The following is an 18241-nucleotide window of genomic DNA, read 5'->3' as shown; positions in this document are numbered from 1 at the left end:
TATCATTAGACCATAGCTAACTTATCCACAATTGCGGCCATGCTTAAGGAAGGAGAAAAAGAAATAGTAGTAGTTTAATTAAAATTATATCAAAACTGACAATTCGATCAGCATGTCGAATGATCAGGCCCCTGTGGTTAAGAAATAATTGATTGCGTTCCGATTTCATTAAATCTGTGTGGGTTGAGCTACTTTAAAACACCCTAAACAAATGCAAAGGCACTTTTCATTTTAATAACAAACAAATTATGATTCTGAGACCTGGATCCATCTCGACATTTTTATTCTATTACTGCCTTTATTATGATGTACCGTCAGCTCCTGTCTAATGAACTCAATGGTGGCCTCAAGAGCTCTCGTGCCACGAGTCGCTTCATCCTCCACGGCTTTGACAGTCTTCAGTAGAGATGTCACATTGGTCACCATCACCTGAAACACACCAAGAGACAAGAGCAAGGAGCTTATCAGCCGAGTTTTGAATTATATATGAGGCTAATTAAGAGTCTAATTTTAGGTACAATATATAGCGTCTTCCAGCAGGGGGAGCAGGGATCAACATTACAGTCAAAAGACTCAGGAAAGAGCTAGGGAGTAAAGAAGAATGAACCTGAAGTACATAATGTCTAAGATTAAGCACTCTCAGGTCAAATTGTGCAAGAATAGCATTTAGTTGAAGTGCAGACACAAAGCATGATCCCTGTAAACATTCGAACTGCGGTGAAACTGAGGACACATTAGTTTAACTGAGCACTTATTTTTGTCAAGTTGTGAAAGCATCAGAATAACTGATGATACCTGATGCGAGGAACCATGCTGAAATGAAAGGTTTTAATAGACTGAAAATGTTTCTAATTTACTGTCTTTATACAATTTAATTATAAGGAAAGGTAGTTAAGAGGTATAGCTCCAGGATCCCACCAGTTCCATCAACATCTAAGGTTATTGTACAGGATTTGTCAAAGTTCTCTTATTCTTTTTACCTCACAGCAACATGCTGACAGTGTGTGTGTGTGTGTGTGTGTGTGCGCATAGTACCCTGCAATGAACTTGGTGCCCCATTCAGTGTGTATTCCTGTCTCACACAAAGTGTTCCTAGAATGGCTTTTGAAAAAACCTGACTTGAATAAATCAGTTACTGAAGATGAATGAATGGATTAAGAGAGGTTATGCTACAATAGAAACCCAGAGCAATGCCTTGAGGAACGACTTGTATAAGACATGCACTGCAAAGCTGTAAAAGGTACGAGGAGGTTCAGCTCTCTCTGTGTATCGCTATATAGGAATGCAACCATTCAATTCATAAAAAGCATGGATCTGAATCAGCTCATGAGAAATAAAAGATAAATAAAACACCAACTACAGATGTAAATGTCCAAGCAGACAAGTGGAGCCTAATCAAGTTCAGTTAAATGTACCGTTGAAAATACGTGAGGTAGTTTCTATGAAATTTAAATGATTAATATGTATTTTGAATCTAAATTTAAATAAAAATTTCTATTTTTAGTCATATTTAAATTCCCTGTTAGCTGAATCTTATAAGTAGTATAAGACAGCTCTCTGTTAGGGAGGGCATAACCTGCTAGTCTTTTTTTTCCTTATTGTGGTTCTGTGTGCAAACAGTAAGGATGGTTAAACTCGTATAAAAGAGAGCACAAACCTAGTCTACACACTGTCCATCCACAGGATTACTTTTCCACCTGCTCTGTCACTCACTGGATTTTTCGGCGTACTATGATACAAAATGAAAAGCTCAAGAGATCATCGAATTTTAAAATACGTACCTCTATGTCAATTAATCTGTCACTAATTGCATTTTTTCCACATTCTGATGTCCGATATAAACATTAGCTGAGCTCTAGACTTGTATCTGCATTAGTTTATGCATTTTCATGCTGCCGCAAGAACGACTGACTGGAAGCATTCCTAATAAAACGATGGGGAATGAATAGATAAACCAGAAGATGGATGCAATTTATTATAGTCACTCCGATCAGAGAGAAATGCCATTCTCCACACCTACGGCAGGGCGAAAGATGATTTGGTCTCTTTTGAGCTGTACGTTCTCGGTATGTGAGACTCTACACCAAGAGTTCCTTTAGTATACTATACTTGGTGAATGAGGTTTCAGATTCTGACAGACAGACCAACCACCAGTGGTGAACACAGACCTCAGTGATGTGTTTAGTTGGGTCCCCTGCTGTATGGCTGATGAGTCACACACATAGATACGCTGTGATAACCTTCAGAGTAACACATGACTTGAATGAAGGATACACACAGACACACAACCTGAAGAGAATGCACTGTACTCATCTAAAACAACCAGAGACTGTCAGAGCATGCGCGCACAAACACACACACACACACGTACACGTGCGTACGTACGTAACTTCACATTACCTTGGCAGCACTTTTTAGCTGGTACATTGACGGGTCATCTGCTGGTTTTCCTGCTGCACACTTAGTCGCACTTATCAGTTCAGCAAGTGCTTTGGCCACATCCCTCACAGCATTGATGAGAACCACCTAAACAAAGGCAGAAATAAGGAGTTCAAAGAAAGGAAGTCAAGAGAACAGTTAGGGCACACAGTCTGTAATTAGAAACAGCTGGGGTTATGAAACAAGCTACAACTACTTTATCAACAGAGAGAGAGAGAGAGAGCGAGCACAAGTTATTATATCTTAAACTTAATATAAATATAATGATGTGCTATTTGATGTGCTCTGTTAAATTAAATAAGTTTAATTCAAATCACAAAAAATATCTATATTACGCTCTATTACTGACATTTAAAAAAAACTATGGCTGTATCAAACACACAAGATATTTATTATACAAATTTAAATGATGTTTATTAAACCTGCACTGACTAGTATAAGTAGAATTTATTTAGCAATTAAAGAGATCCTTGGCCAAAATACTATGTGTAAAATATTTCTAAAATACTCACAATAATTACAAATTACTGTGTGTATAAGATATATATAACCCCTGATTGAGAAAAAAGAACTACCTCAACTACTTGGATTACAAGACAAGAGTAAAGATATGCAGTCTAAATTAAAACACACTGATCCACCCACACACCTGTGTCTCTGGATCGTCCGAGCCCATGCTGGCAGCCCCTAGTTTGACCACGTCTGTTAGCTGGGTGATGGTCTTGGCGGAGGACTGTGCAGCCTGGGCCAACTTCTCCTGGCTAGAGGCTGCGCCAGCTACTAGCAGCTTGGTGTCCTCTACTAGAGCTTTTGCTGTCTTCAAAATGTTCTCCCTAATTTGTGCAAACAAAAAAGAAACACACAACAACCATGCCTGTGATGTTTAAATATTTGTAGCTAATGGACCTGATTTCAGCTCTGCTGAGTGTTACCTGTGGTCTGCAAAGGACTCTTCATTTTCAGCATTAAGTGTGCCTGCAGTGGCGAACATGATGGTGGTGTCCAGGTCAGCGATGATACCAGAGACCGAGCTGGCTGCCGTGATGCAGGCCTGGGTGCCTTTATTACCTGCTTGGAGGGCAGACAACACCATGGACACCTAAAGGAGAGAACACCACCAGGTTATTTAGAATTTGTTGATGGCATTGATTAAAGGCATCATAATGATTCAGCACATTCTAGAACCTGCCTCTCTCTGCAGGGGGAATGAAGCAAACATAAAGAATGATGAGAAGCAGCTGGGAGCGAAAGAAATAAAGGTGCTATCAATCAAGCAGCAGCCTCATTTTTCTAGGATGAATATTGATGGCTTTGGCACTTTGACCATAAAAGGTTCATATATCCACATAGAGGCTGATCGCAAAGCTGACAGACAAGGGTGGAGAGACAAGAAAGCGAAAATCAGATGAAAGATTTTCGTGAAAGAGAGAGAAAGAGGGAAAGCATTTGAGCATAGCTGAAGGCTTAGGCTGACTGTCCATATTAGTGAAGCAATCATTCCAGCTTGTCGTGAGAACGAAATTCTTTCCTGCAATCCCATTTCATTTACCCAGCACTACACTAAAGGCACAGCTGGCCTCATCTGCACATACCTCTCAGAAATGAAGCGAGGAAAGGATACAGTATTACACATTCAAAACACAATGGCCAAATAATAAATATATTTTTTTATTAATCCTATAAGACTACAAAATGTTAAGCATGAAGCACAGCAATGAACTGAGAATGTATTGTCTATGGCACACTGAAAAAAAGCTTGTATTAATATTACGTATAACGCCATGAGCATTGACTCAGAATGCTTGTTCTTTAAATTATAAAAAATAAATACAAAGATTTATACATATACATATGTATAAATTTATATACAAATATAAAAGCCGCATCAAAAGCATCAGAGACGAGCAAATCCTTTCCTGCATGCTAGTGCATCCATTTCATTCACTATAATTACTGTTGCCAAGACAATTTTATTACACACTTTAACCCATAAAATGGAAGCCTTTTGATACGTAACCCTTAATGCTCCAGATTACGCATCACCCTGCACTATTATCACTTAAAGCAATTACTAGCTGTTGCTGTGCTTTACCACAGATGTGATCAAATTGACTTCCAATATTATCAGGCACAATTAAGGATTCAACCAAGTACTTTCACTTCACTAAAAACCATCTAATACTGTATTTCTTAAACCTGCAATACAGAGCCTCCCTCCAGGGTTCCTTCAGAACCATAAAGAATTTGTTAACATTTGATGAGATATTGATAAACTTTACTTTGTGAATAAATTACCTAAAGGTATAGTCAATGGATTTGGCAGTGTTCCCTCAAAAAATGTGCACAAGTCTGACACTCAGTGCAAGAGGATGAACTTTCGAAAATGAAAGACAATATAATTGGAAAGCATTGTGCTGGAATTTGAAACTATTACTACACACACACGTGCACAAGCCAATCCTCAGAGGAAGGTATGAACTATAAATAGGTCCATTTAGTATAAAAAAAAAAATTTTGGCTTCAAGCATCGCTTTCACAATTATATTTAATACATAGGCAAGAGGCAGATATTGAGGTGAACAACAGTAATGATCCATTGGGTCCGCATTTTGTCTGTTCTGTGTTGGTGTCATCATTGCCAAGATGTCCACTTGCCCTCTTATATGGTGTTTGATGATTTTCTCTTGCTCTTCCATTCCAGACAGCCCATGATAGAACTGGTACCTTTTCTCAATCTTATCCTGCACCATCTCTATTTCATACAATGCCTCTTCGGTCCTTAAGTGCTGTATGCACTAAAAATTACTGCCTCAAAGGATAGTAAATTCAGCACGCTCATCTCTCCTTATTGGTGTAATCCATCTCTTCTGTATACGGTCATCTTTCAGAAAGTCATGTAAACTTTGAGCAGACACATACACACTACCATGGCACTTTCCATGCCATGGCATTTTACTGCAGAAAGCTTACAGCACCACTTGGTCTGCTTTTGTTTACTTCTAGATTCCAAACCTTGAAGTGTAATGCATCTTTATCCGAATGCTGGTGGTCCATGCAATTGGACGTAAAGCCGATACCATTTTTTAATCAGATAGTCAATTCACAGGTGTCAGAGTGTGAGGAAAAACTGCACTGAACATTGCTGATCCTACCTTTGATGTAAGAAAAAAAAAATCATTAGGCTAAAAAATTTGATGCCAACAGACCCAAATGCATAGATATCGCCTTAGCTTTAAATCAATGTTAAATGCAGAACGCTGGAATTCCATGCTCAAACCCAGTTCTGAAGTTGTTTGATGGTTCTTTGACTTGAAATCCATCATCCCACTGATTTTCAGTCTTCTTTAACAAAACACAGATGTGTGGTCAGTGTTCAACACAAACACCGTTCAGCCCTATAAAAGACTTGTGACACAACACAGAACAGATGCCCTTTTTCTGAAACATCACAGCAGACCGCAGTATAAAACAGGCTCATAAAGAAGACAAACTCCCCTTCTCTTTGTGATTTGCTGCATTCTGTGTAAAGTACAGAAATCTCAGTGAAAGTGGTACAATCAGAACGGTGGAGGACGGAAGCTAGAGATAGAGGGCCTACCTTCTCTGTGACAGCTCGAGCACATTCGATCAGCTCTCTCTTGGTGAAGCTGTCAGTGGGACTCATCTGGAGTGCGCCAGCCTTCTGCACCAGGTAGATACAGCCATGACCAAGCTCCTGCACACGGCTTTTTATCTGAACGCCAACCTGAAGAGGAGCAGAGATGCAAGACACAGTGAGACCCTGACCAAATGTACATGATCATTCTCTCGAACTTCGACTGCTTTGGTTCTTCACATAAAGGCCGATGGGGGAATAATGAAAAGACGGCGAGAGCTTGTGAGTGGGCTGGATGGCACTACACCTTTAGTTTCCTGACACACAGATCCATGGGTGGGTGGTGCTTCATTACCACCTCACCAGAGGCTTTTAAAGCTAGTGGAGGTGCACAGTCACTATGGTAACAGCAGCAGCTGCTTATGTAAAGGCTATTGAGGAGAACGGGTGGCTCGCAGACATTGGATGCAGGTTTAAAATCTACATAATCAAATTGTGATGCATTGCTGGCAATCGCAGCTTTACTCTTGGTAAGAAACAAAAATGATATGTATGAACATTAGAGAAAAAAATGGGTAATACACTTTTGGTTTATATGTTAAGTGGCGTTATATTCTAAAAGCATATTATTCGCTCAACCCATTCCATATAAAAAGTTGGAGTCTAGTTTAGGAGTTTGGCCGGCTATGCCTCTTGCTTATATGATCTCTGCTCTGTATGCATTACCCACAGCAAATTATTACATAATCTGCACGTATTTATATATGCGCCTCCTGTCCATTGCACTCCACTCTTTCCACCTCACTGGTCTGTTGATGACGGACTGTCTCTTCAAACTGATCCTCACCTCCTCTGGCTCGGCTGTGGTGGCTGCCAGGCGTCCTTGTTGTGCCAGTTGGATGTAGTCTACAGTCACCTGAGACGCCAGGCCACCCAGCTCCTCCTGGCACGTCACAGACTTCGTCATCTGGAACAGATCACTGTATCAGTGTACAGTACGTACTTACACTTTAGCTGCAATGTACATATTTCCAGAAATGTTCAAATAGTCACAGAGGACTATCAGAACACATGCATAGGTATAGAAGTGTTTAGAAGAGTCAACTGAGAGCATTGGGATTTGAATGTGAAGACAGACTACTCACCATCTCCTGTGCAGTGATAGCGATAGCCTTGGAGAATTTCACCATGGTGGTCTGGTAATCCACGAATGTGCCGTCCGGTTCTGGAGGAGTTCCCTCATCCATCTGCAAGAACCACAAAACAAAAGCCACAAAACAATATTCGATTTTAGCAGACTCCTCTTGCTGAAACACTGAATATTCTGTTCATGTTAATTACCGTCTTTGTGAAAAATGGGTGAAAATTAATCTGCAACTATGTCTGAATTGTTGCCATCATCCATTGCGTGTCTTCTTGACAATATAATGAAAGAGTGCTGAGACACATAAATGAGATGAACGGCAGTGTAGGATCAAACGTAGGCTAATAATGAGCTCCATGGAGGGCTGCAGTAACAGAGACAGCCCTGGTGTGAATGAGTGACAGCTGGAGACACTCGGGCTCTGAATGTGAAAAGCCTCCTGCAGATTTCTAATAACAGCTGCTGAAAGGACCTCCTTCCAAGCATCTGAATTCTCTTGGCACAGAGCTGGCACAGATAAGGAGCCAGGATGCTAGCGTGCCATGCGTGCCTGCTCTGATATTTCCATTACACATTTTCAATTTATCATTTAATAATATCAATACACCATTATTCTGCAGTTTTAAAAATCCTGACGACATTGAAACACCAAATATTACCTAGGACATGGTTCATAAAATAAACATGAAATCCAGAAGTCGGAAGTAACAAAGTATTAAAACTTTGTTACTGTACTTTTCTGCCATCAGTACTTTACGTCACTATTTTCTTTTTGGACAACTTTTTGCTTTTACTCATTAAATTCCTTTGTACTTTCTACTTCTTAAATTTGAAACCAGACTCATTACTTTAGTGTTAATCTATTTGGTAAAATGTCAATATTTTTTTTTTACACACCACAGACGTAGACTAGTTTACAAAGCTAACAATAAGCAAAGTGTAACGCAACAATAAGTATGGGGGTAATGTGGATGAGACAGAGGGAGTCAGCGATGTAATCAGGGTTAGGGTTCCTGATCATCATCATTTTTTCTCTGCTTGTGTTCTATATAGTGGATGTTCAGCCTGGATACATTCATTAGGTAACAAAAATAGAAATTGGTTTTGTAATATATTAATTAGGGCTGTCAAAATTAACGCATTAATTAACATTTTTATTTTAACATCATTAATTTTAGTCACGCGTGCATTTCTGTTTGACTACCTTTATTAAAAATATAAGTAAATACATATAAAAGAGGCGAAATTAAAACCTTCAGCGCGACACACGTTTATTCACAACGTCCTTTCTTTATTCAGATGTACAAAAATAAGTAAATAAACTCTGAATATTTATTTTTAAACAGTAAATATTTGTTTTACTGATAGTCGCCAATCAGCACCAAAATTTGCCAGGATGCACACAATTAACCCTCTGGAGGCGACAAACGTGCCAACGCGTTTTGTGAAATTATTTCCTCATAACAACCAAACAAACTGAAATTACTCTGTCTTTTTTAATTGTACAAATAAGAGCAATACATCATCCGAATATGTAAAGGGTCTACTTTTGTGTGTATACCCTCATAATAACAACAAAATGCTGTGCTTTTGTAAAATAAAGAAAACAGACCTGAAAACAGAAAACTCCCTGCCATCTATAAATGAAACAACCTAAATCTCAGTGAATGCTTGCCTCACATACATAAATATATTAATAGAAAGCTTGAAATGTCTACTTTTAAATAAACCAATTCACAAAACATATATTCTTTGATTATGCAATCTGTACGAAAGTTAGAAAAGGTGTAGTTTCTCCGGTATCACCTTATTAACCGTCCGAGTGGAAACATAGCAAAGGTTCCATTTGGTGTCCTGATCATTTTTTTTTTATTTAATAATTAAAACACCATAATTAAAACACTTACAGGAATATTTTGTCTTCATGTTCTATATTGAGTACGGTTTCACTAATAATTAACATGCATATGCAATCATATTTGTCCATTTCCTTGCTGAGTATTAAAAACTTGAAAAATATTAAAATAAGGTACATTTAGAACAGATAGAAATTAACGATTAAGTTGCGTTTAATGTTGAGTTAACTCATGACAATCATGCAATTAATCGCGATACAATATTTTAATCGATTGACAGCCTTAATATTAATATGACATGTCAAGTTACCAGCGTGACACTAAAACAGGTAGTAGTAATAACTACTTTTCACTTAAGCCCAATCTTCTTTACTTTAACTTGAGTAAAAAAAAGTATAGTCAGTACTTTATCTTTTACCAGAGTATTTTAAAACATGAGTATCTGTACTTCTACAAGTGAAGGATGTATATATTTTTGCATCCTCTGATAAAATCCTTAAAAAAGTAAACATCCAACAGTTTCACATGTCTTAATACTGAAATGTGTAGCTGTGTATAAAATCAGTTCTGGAAGACCATGTTATGTTTTATTTGTCCCCTCACCCGTCCCATGGCCTCAGCGATGGACTCCACCATGCCGCCTACCATCCCTCCCTCACTTGCTGCCTCGTTCAGAGTCACCATGATGTCATCTACTGCTTCCTTCATTAGCTGTGCAGCCTCGGCTATTGCATCATGGGTATGAGATGCCTGTATAAGAATTGTTTTAATGTGCACGGTCAGTTAGATACAGATTGACCTAACACCACATCATCAAACTTCAGCAAGAGGAACAATTATGCAGAAACACATACATAGACACAATGACTGTTATCCATTAAGAATGCTATGTAAGACAAATTCAGCAATGTATAACTATATAAGATGTAGTTCAAATAATCAATGCCAGATTAAACTACTAGAAAATAAAAGTCATAATATTAATGCTGCGCAATATATTGTATCTAAATTACCAGACAGCAATAAAAAAAAACTACCTCTTGTGGACCATAACTAAATGAAACTAAATGAAAAAAAAAAGTCTCTTCCACTTAGGAGAAAAACAGAGTAATAAACTCATGGCCATGAACTCAACAACTTACAAAATATGCCAATTATATATAATTTTTGTTTTAATAGCATGATACAAATGATGCTGTAAACATTTCTCATTAAATTCTTTTAAAATCGAATTAGTTTGGATGTTTTTTTTTTTTTATTCAATATGCCTTTCAGATTAACATAAAAAGATTAATATACATTTAAACTAAATTAATATACATTTTTAAAGGTGATGCAATATCAGCCTATTTATAACTGAATTGTTATTTGGACTATATGGACTGAGATAGATTTTCTGGAAATTTTGCCATTTGGACATTCCATGGATACTCATTTTCATGTACATGCTACTATGATGAGAAATTGAGCTTTGCTCTACCTTAGGGTTTCCTCCACCCTCTTTGGCTGCGTAGAGCATTTGCAGTGCGGATTCAGCAAGGGTCTTGGTCTGGTCCAGGATGTTCATCTGCTGCTGGTGGTCCATGTGCTTCGAGGCCAGTCCCACTGAAGCTACAATGAGTGGTTCAAAGTAGCTAGCCAGCTGACTCACCTGTGAGACGAATGAAGCTATGCAAATCAAGGCTACTCCAAGTCAGAGAGGTGCACTGTTTTATTTAAGTCTAATGTTCATTTAGCTGATCACAGGACAATCTAATCTGGATCAAAATTGCCATATATAATATGATGAGGTATTCCATAAGAGTAATTTGCTATGTGAAAGGCCAGGGTGTGTGTATGTGTGTGTGTGTGTGTGTGTGTGTGTGTGTGTGTGTGTGTGTGTGTATGACCTTATGCCCAAGCTGTGCAGCCTCCCCACGGGCTGCAGTGGAAATGGGTTCGATCAGATGGCCGATTTCCTGCACGGCCGAGGTCACCTGATCCTGCACAGCCTGCACAACCACCAATAAAGCCATATTACACACAACACTGGCACTATCCCAGATCAACAAAGGTACCCATCAAAAGAAGGACAAAAACATAGAAAGTGACTTGGAGGAATATTCTCTGCAAACAAACACTAATAGGCAGCAGATTGATTTATTACAGTATAGTGTATTTGATCACCTCTAAAGAGATGTCGTCTCTGCATGGCAGACTCTGGCCCACGGCAGCTAAGGAGGCTTGCTCTATGTCCCGGATGCACTTGTTGATGCTGTCGATGCTGTGATCACACTCACGCTGACCTGGAGCCTTGTCCCTGTAACAACATAAACAGAGAGGTGGTGCTGACTTTTGCCTTTTCATACTATTACATCAAGATATTAGATACATTCACCGGCAATATATATGAGAATTAGTGCAGACCTGGCCATTTCTAAGCACCCTTACAATTACACACAGTAATATGAACATTTTGGATGAGTTCCAAATGCGATTGGATGGACTGGGAGGACAATGGCGCTGGAGGGCAGCCAAGTGGTCATAGATCCCATCTTCTGATACTGTTAAGCAAGTTGTTGGCCGAGAGCATAACCCTTATAGACTTGTCTACATGCACAAGAGGATATTGTCTGATTTCAAATCAGTTCATCGATTCCAACATCTATTCCATCTTATTATGCATTTTCTGAACATAGAAATACTAAGCAACAGTTCCCAGCTCTGTACAAATTGACTAAGGTAACGATTTATATGCCAGTGAAAAAAAAAATCTTATTTAAACAAAAAGACTATAAAAAAATAAATCAGTGGTGAATTGCTATTGGATTCTTTTCACAGTCCATGAAAACTCACAAGTGAGAAATAAACCACTGTGAAAATAAGATGCTTCAGACTCAAACTGTTATAACTCAGTGTATAATTCAACTATATACATTGTGTTAAGGAACAACTATTGTTACTGATTACTGATTTAAGTAAGCATAGGTGTACAGCACTTAGTATGCAATTGCTGTATGTATGACTATGCATGAATAATTTAATCCATCATTCATTTACTCAGGCTGACAAAGGAAGGTTAGAATTAGAGCAACCCTGATGTTTCATACTATCTGCCAGGAGTTAACAGCCAGATTTACAAATGGCCACAAAATGTGTCAGATAATCACCTATCAAATCTCCTGAAATGCCACAGCATACAGATCTTAAGAATAGTCAGGTGGCTTGTCTTAAAACTAGTGGTAAACTGGGCAGATGGCACTTCTCTCTTAACATCGAGCTTTAACAGTGACCTTGGTACAAAAAACTAAATGTATCAGGTAGATCTCACAATCACGGTAATTAAAAAAACTAAACAAAAAGACATTAAGAGCTTGAAAAAAACATGCCAATTCTCATACTTTAGATAATTCTCCCTGACACAAAAGAATGAGGGCAAACAAACTAGGAAAAAAGTGCTATCTACACTCTTCTACATGCATTAACTTACGGTCACTCATGATTGGCTAATTCTCTAAGAGCCAAACATTTTCTTTGGATTTGTATGCATTTAACCCCTGACTCTGGGAATCTGAATTTTTTTATTTTATTTTTTTATTTCTGTGGTAAAACTAAAGAAAACTACACAAACCTGATGGCAGTGATGAGGCTCTTTATGGAGTCTGACACAGTGCGAGAGTGGCCTGCCAGGACAGACCATGTGGGGGGGTCTTTAGGGTTGAGGATGAGAGAGCGAGCACTTTTTAACAGCTGGGTGGAGCTGTCCAGCATAGAACGAGCCGAGCGCAAGATTGGCTCCTGGGCTGCTGAGCCCTGGAACAAAAGGAAACAATAACAATTAAATAAAAAAAAAAAAAAAAACATTTCTTAAAACATAATTTTTCTTAACTATTTAAGTCCACACACATTTCAAAAACAGCTTTTAGTCAAATTTGGGCCAAATCTAAAAAAATCTATGAACAGTCACCAAAGGGAAATCAATGTACACAAATACCAACTGAAACTACATATAAAAAAAGTTTAGGCTGTCTAAAGCCAGTAACTCTTAGATATGCGCACAAGAACTTTATTTTCTTTATCCTCCACTGAAGATCACTACCTCCATAGCAGTTGCTGTCTGAAAAGGCTTGCGATAAACCTTTTAAAAGCAGAGTGTTTTACAAACATTGTAAAAAATAAAATAAAAATAAACAAAAAAATAAACAAAAAAAGCCAACCGACATTTCACCTTGAGTAATTCCCTCACAAAAAAAAAGGAAAAAAAAAGGAAGTGGCTCATCAAAGGACCACTGCCTTGTTCTTCTGAAACCGAGAGCAGCCGCTTTGCTTTGGCACAAGATTAAAGGTAATAGATCAAAGGTACTCAAGTCACCTACTTATTCATGAAGCCTATGGGAGCAGTTGAAAAGGCCATTTTATAGTACATTCTGAGCAAAAGGCAGTGGACAAAGGAGCAGTCCGAGGCTAAGAGCTCCCAACAACCTGCTGTAATTTTCATGAGAAAATGATCTTTAAAAAAGGTCGGTTCCTGTAACACACCATAAATGAGGTATCTGAAGTGCTACCGGATGATTATCTCACCTCGTTGCTTATCTGAGCAGGAATGCTTGCGAACTCTGGATTAGAAGCAAAAGTGGCAAGATTCTCCACAGCCTGTATTAGAGGGGTCGTGGCAACACGGCATCTTTCACGGTTCTCATCGGAAAAGTCTCCATCCAGGGCCTGTGAGAAAATAAATCCACACATATTCCAACTCCAATTACAAAATTTTTATTGTAATACTAAAAAAGCAAATGTATCCTTTGATAATTTTGAACAAACTCTTTTCCTACCTTAATAGTTTTGACGAGGTTAGCCGTGGTGTTGGCCACTTCTTTGGCCGACTGCACAAAATGTCTCCTGGCGACAGGGTTAGCGGTTTTGGATGATGCTAGTCGGCAGGCATTGCAGAGAGCTGAGGTGTGCTTGGCTACAATCGTTGCTGCTGACAACACCTATGCAATAAATATAGCCATATTAAATACAAAGTTTAATCTGCTTGGTTTAGGTACATAACTGTTTTTTTATGTTCTCCATGTATAACGCACAAATCAAACAAATCAAAGTACCTCTAGTATAAATCCAGAGCATACAAATAATACATTTATTATTTAGTTTGGTGAGCAAGTAAGAGCACCTATATATTGCCCAGTTTTGGTTACCAGGAAACTTGACTAGGCTGAAATAAAGTGGTGTCTGACAAAGTGTTACTATATGGTGAGCTAGTTTGCTAGTAAAAACATTCATAATCAAGACTGACACACAAATATGTTTGTGTTATTTTCCTTATCTAACAGTGTGTATTGTGTCAATAAGTTGTATCTTCAATAATAAAATATATGAAATGTGATGTTCTGTCCTCTTGACATTTGAAAATATATTATTTACCACTATTAAACCCATTATGTTTAAACATATCTACATAGTAAATAACTTTTTCCACAAAGCTCATAATAATTACACAGACAAACAGTCATCTGTTAAAGACAGAGTTCAAAACTCAAGACTAATATGTCACCTGGGAGGGACTACTGGCCGGGTCCACCAGGCTCTGACATGCCATCTGAATGGCCTGGTTAGCTTTGGCGAACTGGATGGGGTCCACCAATCCCTGATGGCCTGACTGACTGTTCGGATCAGATACACCCACTAGATATGATGCCTACAGACAAAAAAAAACAAAAAAACAATTAGGTTAAACATGGATCTTCTCTGAACCTTAATAAAGATTTGTGCTCTGAAACAGTGGTCCCCAACCCCCGGGCTATGGACTGGCACCGGTCCGTAGGTCAATTGGTACCGAGCCGCACAAAAAGAATACATTACTTACATTAATTCCGTTTTATTTATTATCTGATTCTGAACAATGTTTTATTTTGGAAAATTCCCGGATTCTCTTCACCACATCTGTCTGTGACTCACTCTTGATGCATGATGCTTGCCCCGGCCACATGTCCTACCTCCATCCGCTACCTTCGTAAAGGGGCTCCGGCCGGTAACACATAATACATATTACCGCTAAACTGAAACCCCCAAGCTAGCAAAATCAACAAAAAACAACACAGTGGATTCACGTTTATTATTATGTTTAGAAAATACCAGTTTTTATGCCGGTCGTATCATTTTATTTTGTTGTATTTATCCGCCACATGTTAAAGGCCGGTCTGTGAAAATAGTGTCTGACATTAAGCCGGGCTGTGGCGCAAAAAAGGTTGGGGACCACTGCTCTAGAAGAAACATCTTGAGAGTTACAGAAGTGTTCCCTCATGCACAGCATTATTAGGAAAATAGGATATAACAGGGCCTTACAATTGATATTGTTTGTTAAACATTAATGCTATTATGTCTTTCTACAAAAGCCTGTAATATTAAAATCAACCCTCTAAAAACATTGTCCATATAGTTCTATAAAAAAAACTTCTCATTGAGTGTTTTTTTTTTTTTTTATCATTGGCAGTCATAGACCCAAACTGAGCAATTCAATGTGACACTTTAGCAGGTACTCTTTGTGCAAGTGTAGAATCTGAAAAAAAAGATACTGTGGGAAACGTTTAAACTGGATCATCATCTATATTTGTGTAGCTCCATTAGAGCATATTAAAATATTTAGCTGTTTTTAGCCTATTACCACATCAATCATTATTCAAAGAGTTACTAAAAAGTTGATGGTAAATAATTAGGAAAAGTGAATCAGATAGCCATTCAAACTGTGATACACTCACTTGTCCAGCTGCCTCGGTCAATCCACAGAGGGCTTTGGACGCCACACCCACACACTCCCCAAACGCTGGAACGTCTCCTGTTTTACAGTGCTGGGAAATACCAGCCATGGACTCTCCCAACACCTGACATATGTAAAAAAACAAGGTATTATCCTCTTCTTACAATTAATAACGTATAAATATACTTTGCTTTACACAGAATCAGTGTAATATAAACGTTTTTACCTTGGAGTTCTCCATTACGCTCTCAATGCAATCAAAGTAGGAGAGATCATTTACAGGTTCATTAGGGTTGTCCAGCATTCCTCTTACCGCCTGAAGAAAGCAAAAAGTGCAACAACAAAAAAAAAGATCACAGGCATATTCAAATGAGGACTCTGAATAAGCCTTTTTGAAACTCTAATTTATTTCCCTATTGAGGCTATTGAGGAAATAACTAATATTTTAATATCCACAATAGTGCAAGGAATTTGAACTCAAGGCTACATGAGTCAATACAATATGCACTACCAAGTGAAAGAACCCAGCAAAGACCACTATAAACAGTATAGAGTGTGTGTATATGTAAGGGATGACCTAACTGTATACAAATACATTATTTAGGACAAACAGATCTACTTGTAAGTTCCTAGCAGATATGCTCACCAATAATAATAATATATATGGAGGCACACAAGGCACATGTGGATGTGAGGAAGAAGCTATGAAGATATGAAGCTTGTAGTCGATATAAAGGCCATGTTTATTCTAACAAAACAGTGGTTTAAATTTAGCTTGTTTATGAATAGAAGCAACTAAATGTGTTTTAACAAATATCATGTACCTGATCCACATTCAACTAAGAGATATTTCTTGCCAATATTAATTATGAATGTTAGTGGTGATGGTGCTTGTGTCCATATTAAATGTTTATAAAAATAAAAAAAAAGTTAGGCCACACCCACTTTTGAACTTGATCCAGAAACGATTTCATCTACTGGATCAATTTTTTTTATTCAGACACCAACATTTCAAATCCCAAACATATTCATGATGGATATTGGCATAATGTAACATCTCTATTATGTTTGTACGAGACATGATGGTTGAAGTGTATTTGCTAACCTCTAGCTCACGCAGAGCATTATCACACTCCTTCTGGCCAGGTGCCTGCTGGGTACACAGCGTGATGAGCTGGTTAATGCTCTCGGTAACAGCTCTGAAACACATTGCACATAATACAGAAATGAAACACACATCACATATCCTAAATAATCACTTAAGCAGATAAGAAAAATATGGCAAGTACTACAAAGCTCCTAGTTGTGCTGTGCATCATAAGTGTTTTCCTCACAAGTTTTGCTAATATTTAAAATTAGAATTTTTTATGCATTGCTACAAGTCCGATACACATACAGAAAAACATCTGCGACTTTTATCCTCCATTTCCCTCATTAAGAAAAAAGAAATCAATCAGGCACAAAGCCCAGGAGTGCATCTGTCTCTCTCATCCACCTGAGGCAATTTCCCACACTTAAACACTGAAACAGGCTCTCATGCTTCATGCATGGCTCAAGCTACAACATAATCCTCATTTTCAAACTCTCATTTTGTCCTTAAGGTATGAAGGTCTTGTGGTTTTTGCCACCTTCCATTAGATTTCACTGGCTCTCACAATCAGGCTGGGTGGTTTATGACGACTAGTCAAATGGCTGCCAATTGCAATCCACTTACCTCGCTGCAGCTGCAAGAAGATTCTTGGCATTAGCAGCTCCAGGATCTACAGACAGTGACTTGGCAGCCAGAAGCAACTTGCTGGAGGCCATCGAGATATTCTTCAGATTGCCAATCACCTGAATTTGGTCATCTTTGGACTGCAAAGTAACGGAAAAAGTAATCACAAATTACTCGGCTCACGAGAATATGCATTTTGATGAAATAGCAAAGACAGCACAGGAGAATGTGAAGTTTCCTTGGAAAAAAATATTAAACAGTTTTTTTTGTAGGCCACATGCTATTTATGGATTATGAACAAGGGTGCTATATTGAGGCATGTGAAACAAAACAGTTTGCACTGAGCACTCAGCAGCCTTGCTGCCAGTCCTCTCCTCCCTCTCCATCCCTCATTCACTCACTCTCTTATTGGGCATGTCATGCTCCATCACCCTTCTTCCCCAACCCATCTCTCCAAATTAATGAGCAAAATAAGCAGAACAAGAACATCATCAACGGGTTCATTGATGGAGTGTCTCCTGTGCTCTCGGGGATGATCGTGTGACTAAATAAATTAAATGAGGAGGTCTGATTAAGAAATGAATCAGAAACATTTCACAACTGCTTAGTGCCACTTTGAGCAGAAGGGAATCAAATTAAGAGCTTCAAGATCTTTAATTTGTTTATGATAATACGTCATTGATATGAATGCTGTGGATGAATGTTTTTTGGCAAAAAATATTTTATTTAATTTGACTGCACCATTATTACATAT

General features: G+C 38.3%; 1 protein-coding gene across 1 annotated transcript in view; it reads right to left on the bottom strand.

Annotated features, from left to right (window-relative positions):
- tln2b (talin 2b) overlaps positions 1-18241 on the bottom strand; it is a 124265-nt gene that overhangs the window by 12862 nt on the left and 93162 nt on the right. The window contains exons 31-49 of the mRNA XM_083545856.1: positions 17488-17627; positions 16879-16972; positions 16000-16089; positions 15775-15897; positions 14571-14714; positions 13846-14007; positions 13595-13735; positions 12645-12826; positions 11201-11333; positions 10924-11025; positions 10515-10685; positions 9638-9784; positions 7180-7281; positions 6882-7001; positions 6038-6184; positions 3372-3538; positions 3089-3272; positions 2401-2526; positions 313-429 (exon numbers count right to left, since the gene is read on the bottom strand). Coding sequence (XP_083401982.1) covers positions 313-429; positions 2401-2526; positions 3089-3272; positions 3372-3538; positions 6038-6184; positions 6882-7001; positions 7180-7281; positions 9638-9784; positions 10515-10685; positions 10924-11025; positions 11201-11333; positions 12645-12826; positions 13595-13735; positions 13846-14007; positions 14571-14714; positions 15775-15897; positions 16000-16089; positions 16879-16972; positions 17488-17627 — 2592 coding nt within the window. The remainder of the gene's footprint in view (positions 1-312; positions 430-2400; positions 2527-3088; positions 3273-3371; positions 3539-6037; positions 6185-6881; positions 7002-7179; positions 7282-9637; positions 9785-10514; positions 10686-10923; positions 11026-11200; positions 11334-12644; positions 12827-13594; positions 13736-13845; positions 14008-14570; positions 14715-15774; positions 15898-15999; positions 16090-16878; positions 16973-17487; positions 17628-18241) is intronic.

This window comes from Silurus aristotelis, assembly GCF_946808225.1.
Source record: "Silurus aristotelis genome assembly, chromosome: 7".
Lineage (NCBI taxonomy): Eukaryota > Metazoa > Chordata > Actinopteri > Siluriformes > Siluridae > Silurus > Silurus aristotelis.
This window is presented reverse-complemented; position numbering and strand designations above follow the sequence as displayed.